Source organism: Rutidosis leptorrhynchoides, chromosome 11, assembly GCF_046630445.1.
Source record: "Rutidosis leptorrhynchoides isolate AG116_Rl617_1_P2 chromosome 11, CSIRO_AGI_Rlap_v1, whole genome shotgun sequence".
NCBI lineage: Eukaryota > Viridiplantae > Streptophyta > Magnoliopsida > Asterales > Asteraceae > Rutidosis > Rutidosis leptorrhynchoides.
In genome coordinates this window covers 80,831,682-80,845,849 of record NC_092343.1, presented here as the reverse complement: position 1 = coordinate 80,845,849, position 14,168 = coordinate 80,831,682, and the positions used below count along the sequence as shown (strand labels likewise).

The window sequence follows — 14,168 nt, the reverse complement described above, 5'->3', positions numbered from 1 at the left end:
GGATTATTTCCAAGAATATATCCAAACTCAACAACCAGAAGACGAGGAAAATTATGTGCCTGAAAATTCTTTAGATTATATGAAAATCAAACTCGAAGAACTTGATGCTCAAAATGAACAAATGAGAGAGTTTGTAAATCGGCAAGCTGAAACTCTATCAGATTACACACCTGTTGATCTGAGGAGTCGTGTGCAAGAAAATCTCATATCATCGAATTTTGATGAATTCGAGAGCTCCGAAATCACCAACTATCCCGATGATACTTTTTATTCAGTTTTACCAATTTCACAACATATCGACACATTAGCCTCTATGGATGAAGAAGAAGTAAGGGTGACAAATTGGTACTCTTGGGAAAACGATAACGTTGAAAATTTTACCCCCGAGGCCAAAGTGGTGGGACCGATAAGTACCTTTAATGAAGAAGAATCTACGCCAATCCCGAAATTCACCATTCCACAACCTTCCAACCCAATATTCTCAATAGACGAGTCATCTACTGAAGATGAACTACGAGCTGTAATAGATAATGACACCTCGGATTTCACCCAACTGGGTAATAGAGGTGAAAACTTTGATCTCGAGAATAAAAGGAAGGAAACGTTAGAAATTGTCCACCCTATAATATGTATGTCGATGTATATCGATCCATTTGACCAAGAACCAGAAAAGAGACATATCCATTTACTAAAAGCTACACTTAAAAAAGAATTAAGTAGTGACGATCGGGTGGGTCTAAACTTTAAACCTATTGATATATTTTATACCACCCGAGATGTAAATAACTGGCTCACTATTTTAATTCGTGGAACTTATTCTACCGACTTCACATGTCGTCAGCTAAGTATGGGGAAGTCTAACCCCACTTAACATTAAATTAGGGGTTTGGGTTAGTGCATAACTCGTTAAATAAATATGCATAATAAGTAAGGGTAAAAGACGCATTTTCAAATATTAGCAAACAGTTCAGAAAAGCAACCGTTTTTGAAGAAAAACATGTGTGATAAAACAAGAAGGAATGAACGATGAGACGCGCCATCTATCATTCGACGAGCTTTGTAAGTACAAACCAGGTATTCTTAATCACTTTTCTACACTAATCACCCTCATGAATTTATAATTATAGTCTGATTCCATGCAAATGAGGGCATTGCATGATCTCAAGTGTAGGGAAGGATTATAAATTCTCTCGGGTTTACACTTGGTTTTATTTGCCAAATTTTGTGAAAATTTGAAAAATTTTAAACTAAATGAATTCAAAATCATGTTTATACATATTTATGAACGATGAAAATTAGGTGTTAATACCGAAATTATCGTTACCTCGGAAAGGACATAAATGGAGAAACACCCTAAAACGCTTGAATTCATTTAAAATGGAATAAAGGAGAATAAAAAGGCAAAGAAAGAAACTAAGTGTGGGGAGAATGTACCTAGTTATTCAATTAAAAACTATCTAGCACATGTTTCTGTAAAGTTTATTGCAGGTGCTTTTGTTTTGGACTAAATTAACTATTTTACCCGATGAAAGAAAAGAAAAGATGGATCTACACGATGAATCAATTCCATCATTAAAAGGAAGTAAAGTCTTCCGAAAGAGACACGCGCTTCTTGATTTAGGTCAAGAAGTTGTCGTCCAGACCAGCTGTAGGTTGACGAAAAATCTAGAAAAGTCATCACTAAAATCAGCAGGAAATCCACGGACCTCAGCATCAAATAGGGTCGCCATGTGGTCAGACTTATCTTAACCATGAGAGGATCTGTCTCGTAAAATGGGGAGGGCGCCATGCAATTTAGCTTGATAAGACTAATGAATCAGACCCCCAGAAAGGATAATCTCCTTAAAGATTAAAAATTAGCATTTAAGCTTGATATTACTCAATCCTTGAGATTGACCTTAAAGATTGAGAATTCAAACTCATGAAATTTAATGATATCTAAACTCGAGCTTGAACGAAAAAATATTTTGATCAAAAATTACAAACCGATTTGTTTTCTAAAAACCCATTTTCAATGCGTTCATTACCTTTGAACGTAAAATCCTAGGAATTCACCTGGAATTCATTAAGTCACCTGAACCAAATCGGGTGTCAACCGTAAGAACGGTGGTTGCATAGCATGGTCGAAGACAGGACCTTGTGCCAGACCGAAAAATCATAGGATGATCTTTACTATTGCTCCTACAAAGGATAGTAATAGCATCCGACACGTTTTTGGACCATAATCAAATGCATGTCATTAGACATTGCCTTAACAGTTGCTTGTTCATCGCTTTCCTTTACAACCGGACGGTAGTTTACCGAAAGGTAATATACGGAGCAAGTATACTGGACGTGTTGCTTTCCTAATACAAGGTTAGCAAGTGGGTGACACAAAACCATAAGTTTTGAGCTAAAATTTTCAAATCTGAAACCCACAAAAACATTTTGCAAACACCGGTGAAGGGTTATTCCGGAAAACTTGTCTAGGGTAAAAGCTAGATTGAATTTTCAAAAGATCAAATGTTTTCATAAAGATCCAATTTCCTAACGGATCTAAATTTTCATAGTCATGTGGGACTGTAAACCGCCTTTCAAATGTGCACTTTGCTTTGGAAACCGAAAGTAAATCGGCTATTTGATTGCAAGTGTCGTTGACCTAAACCCGAGGCAACTGTGGATGACACACCCACCTTTAACCATGGTTCTATCGTTACTATCATTATTTATACCGCCATATCAAAATCACTGAAGTACAAAGTGTGAAGAATAAAGAAGTGATTCGTGTGATGTATTATATTATTTCAAGTTATGTATTGCTTGAGGACAAGCAACGTTCAAGTGTGGGGATATTTGATAGTGCTCCAAATGAACATATATTTAGTAGGAATATCCTCCCAATATGTAAATTATTTAGTTGTAATTGTCCTATATTAAGTTGTAATCGTTTATATTAAATAAGTGCGAATACAAAAGGCGAAAACGACGATTTGAAGACGCAAATGACCAAAAAGCTCAAATGTACAAGATACAATCCAAGTGGTTCAATTTATTGATAAGAAACGTCTAAAAATGACAAAAGTACAAGTTGCGGAATGCAAAGTACAAGATATTAAATTATACGAAAGGACGTTCGAAAATCCGGAACCGGGACATGAGTCAACTCTCAACGCTCGACGCAACGGACTAAAAATTACAAGTCTACTATGCACAAGAATATAATATAATATATAAATAATTATATTAATTATTTATATTTTATATTTATATATAAATTATGTCGACAAGCTAAGATCTAAAAAATTGTGAGCTGAAAAATCAAACTCCACGACTCGCGGAGTTTGAAGGCCAAAAACTCCACGACTCGCGGAGCTGCAAAAATCAGAAATGCCTATAAAAGGCCATGCATTCTTCCGAGTTTAAAAATATAAAAATAATAATAATAATACTCTGTAATAAATAAATAAATAAATATATATATAATATATATAGTATAGGGTAGTTTTATATTAGATTAGTTTGGGTTATGTAAAGGTTATTTTACGGGTTTTAAAGTCGGAGCTCTGTCCGTGTAACACTACGCGATAAATAATCAATGTAAGCTATGTTCTCCTTTTTAAATTAATGTCTCGTACTTAAGTTATTATTATGCTTATTTGAGCCAAGGTAATCATGATGTTGGACTAAATATTAAAGACGGGGTAATTGGGCTTTGTACCTTAATTGAGGTTTGGACAAAAGAACGACACTTGTGGAAATTAGACTATGGGCTATTAATGGGCTTTATATTTGTTTAACTAAATGATAGTTTGTTAATTTTAATATAAAGATTTACAATTGGACGTCCCTATAAATAACCATATACACTCGATCGGACACGATGGGCGGGATATTTATATGTACGAATAATCGTTCATTTAACCGGACACGGGAATGGATTAATAGTCTATGGAATTATTAAAACAGGGGTGAAATTATGTACAAGGACACTTGGCATAATTGATAACAAAGTATTAAAACCTTGGGTTACACGCAGTCGATATCCTGGTGTAATTATTAAACAAAGTATTAAAACCTTGTTACAGTTTAAGTCCCCAATTAGTTAGAATATTTGACTTCGGGTATAAGGATAATTTGACCAGGACACTCGCACTTTAAATTTATGACCGATGGACTGTTATGGAAAAAAACAAGACGGACATATTAAATAATCCAGGACAAAGGACAATTAACCCATGGGCATAAAATTAAAATCAACACGTCAACCGTCATGGTTACGGAAGTTTAAATAAGTATAATATATTTTATTTCATATTTCATCGTACTTTTATTTACTCGCTATTTTATTTAACGTCATTTATTTATTGTCATTTATTTTTCGCTACTTTAATTATCGTTATTTATATTTTGCATTAGGTTTTAATTGTAACTTAAAATATAAAATCGACAAACCAGTCATTAAACGGTAAACCCCCTTTTATATATTATCAATATAATATATTTTGTACAAATATAATTGTTTAAAAATATAGTGTGCAATAAGCCCGCTCTCTGTGGAACGAACCGGACTTACTAAAAACTATACTACTCTACGATTAGGTACACTGCCTATAGTGTTATAGCAAGGTTTAGGTATATCCATTTTGTAAATAAATAATTAAAACTTGTGTAATATTTCATCGTATTTCGTATTTAAATTAATACTATTTCGTACACCCCGCTGCACACATCACGAACCCAAGTGTTAAAGTTGTTCCTCGTGTCTCTAGCTACACTTTGATAGTCTCGGTAAGTTCTAACTCTATGTTTTGAGTTTATTTAAGTTTGAGCTAGGGTTTGGCTCATATGGAGCTTGTGTGACCCAATTGAAGGTTAAATGGGTGGGTTTTGGGTTAGATTTATGAAAATGAACCCTAATGGCCATAACCTAGGGTTTGGTCTTATGATTTGGGGTTGTAAGTATTAGATTGTGTTGTTAAGCATTAAAACACTTGTTAAAGGTTGAAAGAATTGTAAATGGGTCATGTTTGACTAAGTTCAAAAGAGTAAGTGTTAAAATGGGTCAAATGAGTACTAGTTGACCTAATTGGGTGAAATGGGTATGAAATGCCCTAAGTTTGTGCTAGTTGAAGTTTGTAGACTTGAATTCATTAGCTTTAGTGATTTAATATGAGTCTTGGCCATTTATGGGCGGTTGTGGTGTAGTTGAGTCATTTAATGCAATTTGGGTCATTAAATGCTCAAGTGTAAGCATTGTGGTTAATTCCACTAGTTGTGTAATTGAATGTGTACTTAATGAATTAGGTACATTGCTTTGAAGTTCGGAAGTGCACAATCATCATCCTTGTGTCAAGGTGAGTGGAATAAGTATACATGTACGTATATAATGTGTTTATTTGTATGATTGGATATGTGTTGTCCAAGTTAGTGTTATATGTGTTGTACACTAACGTTTTACGAATGGATATGTGTTGTCCAAGTTAGTGTTATATGTGTTGTACGCTAACGTTTTACGAATGGATATGTGTTGTCCAAGTTAGTGTTATATGTGTTGTACGCTAACGTTTTACGAATGGATATGTGTTGTCCAATTTAGTGATATATGTGTTGTACACTAACGATCTTATGAACGGATATGTGTTGTCCAAGGGTTAGTGATATATGTGTTGTACACTAACGGTTGTTATGAACACCGATGAGAAATTTGAGTACCATTCCTTTTACTATTGGTTAACCATGGTTGTGTGAATTTGGTATTAACATATTCAATATTGAACTATATGCTATTGGTGTTGCTAGCTTCTTATGAATTGTGGATAGTAGTTTATGCATGATGTTTGCATGGTTGTCGTATTGCTAGCTTGTATGCGGTGTTGTGTAAGTGTTTGCAAATAAGTAGGTTATATATGAACATGTATAATTATTGCATTCACTAAGCATTAGCTTACCCCTCTCGTTGTTTATCTTTTTAGATGCAGGTGCGGATAAGGGAAAAGGGGTTGTTGGGCATTAGGTGTCCTTTGATGATGTTTAGTTGGAGCTTTTGAAGTTGGCCTAGCGTTTTGGGTAGTTTAGCCCCAAACCATGCTCGATGTGTTGTTGGGATTAAAACTATCGTTTTTGGATAGGTCAAACTTGTATCACCTTTATTAATGGCCTTCGTGCCTTTTGTAAACACTAAACTTGTTGTATGTTTTAATGAAACGTGTGGAATGGTTTACATATTTAATTGGCGCGTAAATGTGTATTATTTAAAAAAAAAAGTTATCGTATGAAATACGGGTTGGGTTGTTTCAATAGTTTGGTTACGATTAAAAGTTTGGTCACTTGTATTAACACACACAAGATAAAGCTACACACAAGATAAAGCTCGAGATCTCATCTCCAGTCCCCAATTTGTGTTTTTAATCACGGGTAAGGTGGTCAAGCTACTTACGTGTGTCTGATTACATGATCATTTAACAGTTCTTTCTAAAAAGATGAGAATGCAAATAAATGTTCTCCTGAAAACCATCGTCTCCCGAGTTGAAATTATATTATAATTAGAATTATTATTATATAAATTATATAATTATATAAATGATACTAACTTTCATGAGCACATTCACTATTCACAATGGCGATAACGTAAATACCCTCAATTTTGGGGGGTATTTTGGTAAAACTTTTTTTTCCTTTTTTGAAAACCTTTTTCTAATACTTTTTTTTATAACTTTTTTACTTCATTTTCTCCACTTCTTTTTTCATTCTTTTTTTTAAACGTTTATTACCGACCATTAACCATTTTTTAAAATGTTAAAGTAACCCATCGTTATTCGAAAAAAACAACCCCCAACAAAGTTCTTTTTATAACTTTCCTTTACTTCCTTTCCTATGTTCTTCCTTTTGTTACCATTTAATTACCCGATTGTTAACCCTTTTTTAAACGTTCAATTAACCGACCGTTAAACGGCGAAGATGACTCCGCCGCAAAGCGCGGGTAATAATCCGTCGTTTTTACTGTGAACCGTTCTTGTTGGATTAAAAGAAGTTGTTTTTGAAAGTAAAAATAATGGCGCGTTTGATAAAACATAACGATTAAACGATGAATGATTTAAAATCTTAATGATTCAAAATTTAAGTCATTAAGGGTTCCTGAATGACAAACATTTGGTTGATAATCACTTTAAATGAACATATATACTTGTAGTAAACTTTTTTCATGAACAAATAAAATAATAAACTTATTTGTTTAATGTTTTGGATATCACACCCCCAATTGCTGCACAAGAGTAAACCCGACCCAATCTGACGGCATGGGCGGCAAAACCCCCTCCCCCATTGTTCCCGCAACGCGATGTACGGAAGACACCCCGTGGGTGAAATTAAAGTCTAAAGGGGAAACCTTGTGTGCAATGTTGCATCCCACGGGAGTCGAACTACTGACTTCTCGCTAGAAGAGGCATACTATCACCACATGAGCTACAACACAAGATTTAAAAGAAATACAAGGTATTTAATGGTTAAAGAGATAACTCCAATATTCAATACACGTTTGTATTTCATTTTGTATCATGCCTTAAGACTGTTTCTAACCGTGGCGGTGACGTTAAAGGCAAGTGATGTACTTTTTGGTGATATGACAAGGTCAAGAGATGAAGTTAAATAAAGGAGAGTGTCAAATTTGAGGATTAAATTTGTGAATGGGTGATGTGGTAAAATATTATTGGTAGTTGGGTATAAAATATATTAATTAATAATATATAAAAATATGTGGCGAAATCTGATTGGCTGAAACAAATTTAACACTTCTGTCAAATATCCGATTGACGCCGCGTTAGGGGCGTCAAACACGTTGCCAAGTGGGATGACGGAGGAAAAGTGACGCTGCGTTAGATTTAGTCTAAGAGTATACAAACAAATGCACTCAATTTTGAACGATTGATATGTAACGTTGAATCATTTCTCAAACTCATACCTCACTTTCGTGGATTGAGTATTGTTGTAATTTTAAACGAAAATGAAGGTATGATTAGTGCAAAAGAATGTATTAAAACACAAAATATGCAAATTTAACATTACCAAAGGGACTATAAATGTAATTAGCTCAAATTACTTCCCTATCCCTTTCGATCAACTCAACCTCCCAGCAGAATCCCGGATCTTTCTTCCGACAATCAATGGCGATCGCCGCCGTACCAAAACGGAAAACCCCAAATAAAAAGTCAAAAACTTTAATCCAAAATCTTTACAAAAACCCTAAAATTCCCTTTGCTTTTGCTCTGCTTCTAGCTGATGCTGTTCTTACAGCACTCATCATCGCCTATGTTCCTTGTAAGTATTTTTATTTTATTAGATCACAAACTCATTTGATACTGGTAATTAATTAAGTTGATTATAATTAATAATTTGTAACACATGTGATTTGATCAATTATAGATACAAAAATTGATTGGGATGCTTACATGTCACAGGTGAGATTGAATTTTAGTAAGCTCTTTTATTAAATTAGCTGCATTTTCATTTTGATTACATTTGCCTAATGCCCAAATTACCCCCATTAAATTTCATCAATATTGACACAAAGTGCTATTGTATGTATTGAATTTTCAGACTTACCTGTTAATGTACAAAACTTTCAAGTCCTTGCAATTATGTGTATTAGGTGACAGTAAATTTATAATATTTGAAATGAATTTTCTACTTCATTAAAACCGACACCATGTCGAAGGTTTAATAACATAGGGCGTTATGGCGTTACATGTTTACAAGTCAAAAGGATTGAGAGTTTGGTTTGCTAATAGGTAATTTGTGTTATGTCAAATTAGATACATGTTTATTAAGTTTTCCCAAGTATTTGTTCTGTTACCAATGTTTGTATATAAGATGAAATGGTGACATGGCACTAACTGTTTAATGACGTGACAGTATGCGGGTTACCATTCTATCTGTTATAGACATTTAGGTTAATTATGTACATAGTTAATTCGTGACTTAATAAAATTTGGTTACATCGAAAGGTTAAAAAGGAAGTTCATTGCAAATTTACATACGTTAACAAATGGGTGAAAATTCTTTACATTTTGCTCCAATTACCTCTGTTAAAAAAATGAAAAACCATGTTTACTACATTAGGGATCTGTCCATCCTGGTAGTTAAGTAAATTTACATAGACTTCTAATTAGGCCGATTGTGAATATTGACAAGTTTTTTTTTTAATAATACTTACTTTCCACGAACATCCAAACACCATTTATATACCAAGTGATGCAGGTTTTGTTAATTTCAATTGATAAAGTTGAATGAAGTGTGTATCTTTTTTGTATTTTGGAAGTAACGATTGTTGAAGTTTGATCCATTTCTTCATTTTTTTTTTCACTAATTATTTCTTTCCTCAAAAGCAATTGGGAGTTTATAATAAATGGTACGTGTGACGAAACAGGTTGATGGATTTATTGAAGGAGAACGAGATTACAATAATCTGAAAGGAGATACAGGACCGTTGGTTTACCCAGCCGGTTTTCTTTACATATACTCCGCTATACAATACGTTACAGGCGGCCAAGTTTTTCCTGCACAAGTGATGTTTTTTCTTGCATTTGGTACTAATTTTAACAATCTTATAATTTGTTAGTAACTGATGATTTTGCTTGTTATTGCAGATTATATTTGGCTTTCTCTACATTGTGAATCTTGGAATTATGCTATTTATTTATGTGAAGACTGATGTGGTATGAACATACAAATCGCTGACCCACAAACACTCAATTTAATGACATGTTAAAAGTTTAAGTTACTCCTATTTTTTGCAGATACCTTGGTGGGCCCTCACTTTGCTTTCTTTATCTAAAAGATTGCATTCGATCTTTGTGCTTCGTTTGTTTAACGACTGTTTCGCTATGACTATATTCCATGCTTCTTTGCTTCCACTTCTTTACCAGAAATGGCATCTTAGCTTGATTATTTTCAGGTTTTGTTAATTTGTTGCCATCACGATATACTTGTAAAAAAATTACTTTTTAAAACTTCTTTACAAATATATTACTTTTCATTTGCAGTGTAGCTGTTTCAGTGAAGATGAATGTGCTTCTATATGCTCCACCTTTGCTTCTTCTAATGCTTAAGGTAAACTGAAAATTTACATCGAACGATTATCAGGTTTGTGTCTGAATCCAACGTACGGTTAGTCGTTTACTCAACCTACCATTTATCTGTTTCAGTGTATCACTTTCAATACAGGCTATGGACATTGTTGGGGTGATATCTGCTTTAACAGGTGCAGCGTTAGTTCAGGTGCTTACTTTTTTATCTGTCATTTGTTTGTTATGTTTACCATTTGTACTCTTCAACTACGTATAGGACACAAAATGGGCAATCGGGTAATGGGTCAAGATGGGATTGTGCCCAAAAAGGTAATTTTAATGTGGGCCGGTTCGTGTTGGTTTGACCCAAACACTTTATCCAACTTTATAGTCCTTTTAATATATATAAATTGTTGACTACAATTACAAAAATGATATAATAACAATATTAATCTACATTTTTGTCACCTAAAATGATTCAGGAGGTTGTATGCATTAAAATAGGGATTCTATCATTTGAGCCATTAGAGATGGTTCACCCAGATTGAACTGCGACTACCGAATTTACATGATCATATGAGTTATGTTGCAACCACAGGCTGGCTTAGTACGTTTTCTTTTAACCATCTTTTGGTGTTCGTTTTGCAGATTATATTGGGGCTACCGTTTATATGGTCATTTCCAGTTGAATATCTATCCAACGCCTTTAATCTTGGACGTGTGTTTATCCATTTTTGGTAATCTTCAAAGCCCTTGTAATAAAACTCTGCAAACAATATGAATTTTGTTTAATTTTTAGCTAATAAAGTATACGACTTTTTGAATTATTTCAGGTCTGTCAACTTCAAATTTGTCCCTGAACGAATTTTTGTGTCGAAGGAATTCGCTCTCATCTTGCTAGTTGCTCATCTCAGTTGTCTTATGATTTTTGCTCATTATAGATGGTGCAAGTAAGTATAAGACCTTATGCAATTAGCCAGAACGAAAAAATGAAGATATAAATCAGTATTAATTGTGTTAACATTTACAGGCATGAAGGAGGATTGGTCTCTTTCTTACGTTCAAGATTCATTCAAATGCAGCTTAAAACGAGCCTTATCAGTTCATTCCCTATTAATAGAAGTTACAAATCTAGCTCCGCATTTAAGCTTCTCAAAAAAGAGCGTAGGTGGATCCTCTCTTAAATATATAGACGGTGTTCATAGGTTCGGTTTCGGTTTCCTCGGTTTATTCGGTTTTGAATATTTGGAGGCAAAACCGAAAACTGAAACCGAATTCAGTTTCAAAATAGAAACTGAAACCGAATAAAATAGAAACCGAACCGATTTTAAATTTGATTTTTGATTCTAAAATCGTTTTTTCAGCTATATATATATATATATATATATATATATATATATATATATATATATATAGGGAAGGGATCCCTGAGAACTCCAATCTTGTGAGAACCTGAGAACTCATAGTCGAGCAAAAAAGTACGCGGCCGAACAAAAAGTTTCATGGTCGAGCAATTTTTTGGCTAGTGAAAATGTAGAACATGCATGTAGAACAGAAAAATGTAGAATAGAAAGATGTAGAACATGTTCAAATTTTCATTTTTTTTTCAAATTGGACCTGATTTTCTTCTAATTATAATTTTGTAGAACATTAATAAGTTCAAATTTCTCCAAATTAGTTCGAATTTCACCATTTTTGTTCGAATTTCACACGTTCTGCATCAAAATCAACTTTTTTTTTTGATTTAGCCCGATTTAGAGTTTAGGGTTTAGGGTTGAGGGTTGAGGGTTGAGGGTCCGTAAACCCTCAACCCTAAACTCTAAACCGTTCGTGTAAAAAACTCATTCTAAACCCTAAATCTAAACCCCTAAACCCTAAAATCTAAACCCTAAACCCTAAAATCTAAACCCTAAATCTAAACCCTAACTTAATTTGATGAAAATTGATGTAAAACAAGTGTAGAACAACATGTTCTACATCATGTTCTACATAAAATGTAGAACCAAGAAACGATGCATCTAAAAGACAAAAAATTAAAATTGTTCGACTAGAACAATTTTTGTTCGGCCGCGTCCAAATTTTTGCTCGACTACCTTAGTTCTCAGAGTTCTCATTCTAAAATGTTCTCATTTGATCCCTCTACTATATATATATATATATATATATATATATATATATATATATATATATATATATATATATATATATATATATATATATATATATATATATATATATATATAAATAAACAATTTTATATATTATTAGTTCAATTCAGTTTTGAATTCGGTTGAACCGAATTCAAAAAGCTTAAACGAAAACCGAATTCAAAAAATTTAAACGAAAACTGAATTGAAATTTAAAAACCGAACCGAAAACATAATTCAAATTTGAAAACCGAACCAAAAACCGAAATCAAATTCGGTTTGAGTTTTTTGGTTTTCATTCAATTGGCTTGAAACCAAATAATTAACACCCTAATTTATACCATGGTATCATTTGTAGAAGTATTTTAATATTATTCGTTTGATTAATTATTCAGATATTGTTACCACCATGTTTACTGGTAATTTTATTGGCATTGTATGTGCTCGGTCTTTGCACTACCAGTTCTACTCCTGGTAAGTTTCTCTATTTTCGCTTCATTATGTTGTTATCAATTAGCGTAAAGTCCGGTACATGTTAGTTTCTTAAACCAAAATTACATAAAATCTAATTATAACCAACCGCTAATGATGTGTGCTACAAATAAACTTAGTAGGTGTTACATAGTTTGAACTTTGAATTGGCGCCTGGCAACTGCGGGTGTTGTGTTTGTTGGTTTGTGCCAACTGGCATATAATATATAATGGTGCAAAACGACTATATTTAGTTAGAGGTTGTGATTTTGACCCAATTACATATGAATAGATAGTTTCAGGTTTCTCTAACGGCTTAAATGGGTACAGCTAAAGCAAGGCTGCAAAACTCACTACCCGGGAGTACTCGGTCGGGAAATTTTAGGAGTACTCGGCAACTCGGGGAGTACTCAAGGAATACTTGGATGTTGACCAAGTTTGACTTTGACTGATTTTGATCAATTTCAACCATTGTCTACCGAATTGTCAAGTAATCCTGAGTACTCCCCGAGTTTTGACCGATTCATCTGAGTAATTGGACCGAGTAATCGGGAGAATTTTATTGCCGAGTACTCGCCGACTCCTGAGTTCTGCAACACTGTTCAAACCCATCACAACGAAATGAGAGTCAAGCGGGTCAAGTTGGTCAAATGGGTTGATATTCATCCCAGTTCCAAAGTGTATTCAAATGAAATTGTATTCATGTAATAATGATTGGGTGTTACAACGAATTAATGTCGTTATTTTATGCAGGTATTTCTGTAGCTTACCATATCTTTTATGGAGAACACCTTTTCCTACGATAGTCCGGTAACTTAAACAACTATTAAAATTTACAAACTTTCGTTCAGTCAATACATCCTCATCTAGAACACATTGACATTTTTTGCTTTATATTGATGTGGTTTTGCAGGCTGCTGTTGTTTGCAGGGGTCGAGTTTTGTTGGAACGTTTTTCCCTCTACATTTTACTCCTCCATCGCGCTTCTTTGTTTACACCTAATCATCTTATGGGGTCTGTGGACGGCCCCACCCGAGTACCCTTATGAAAATGACAAATCGCAAACCGGGAAGAAGGCTAAATTACAGAGCTAATTGTTCTTTTTGATGGAAGATAATTCCATAGGGCTCATGTTTTTTTTTTAAAATATTACTTTTAGACATTATAGTGATAGTTAAAAAGTTGGGACTGTTGTATGTGTTACCTAGTGAACACTAGATGTTTGTTGTGTTTATGTTATGGTCCCCATCTTGACCCAATCCTGATCGTTGATTGGATGACGAAAATTAAGGGTACGAATAGTTGGACAATATTCAGAAAACGAAAGTAATTTTCTGCTACCCGATTTTATTTTATGTTTCTGTAGTTTTTAATGTGTATGATCTAGATCTATTAATTTCTGACCTGTGAAGGTTTGTAACACGTTCTTTATAAGGCAGAAATATATTTGAAAGTATAAATCTTTTATAGGCGTTAGGAGGTGCTCAAGACTAGTGAAATTTGTAGTAGT

The 14,168-nt window shown here is 33.8% G+C and overlaps 1 protein-coding gene across 1 annotated transcript; it reads left to right on the top strand.

Annotated features, from left to right (window-relative positions):
- Window positions 1–8,099: 8,099 nt before the first annotated feature.
- LOC139876558 (dol-P-Man:Man(5)GlcNAc(2)-PP-Dol alpha-1,3-mannosyltransferase) lies at window positions 8,100–13,798 on the top strand. Its single transcript, XM_071863895.1, has 13 exons — window positions 8,100–8,292; window positions 8,398–8,432; window positions 9,401–9,538; window positions 9,621–9,689; window positions 9,771–9,928; window positions 10,017–10,083; window positions 10,198–10,251; window positions 10,689–10,777; window positions 10,874–10,990; window positions 11,071–11,204; window positions 12,583–12,661; window positions 13,412–13,468; window positions 13,572–13,798. Exons 1-13 carry the CDS (start codon window positions 8,139–8,141, stop codon window positions 13,750–13,752), a joined length of 1,332 nt encoding a protein of 443 aa, XP_071719996.1. The 5' UTR covers window positions 8,100–8,138; the 3' UTR covers window positions 13,753–13,798.
- The last annotated feature ends 370 nt before the right edge of the window (window positions 13,799–14,168 follow it).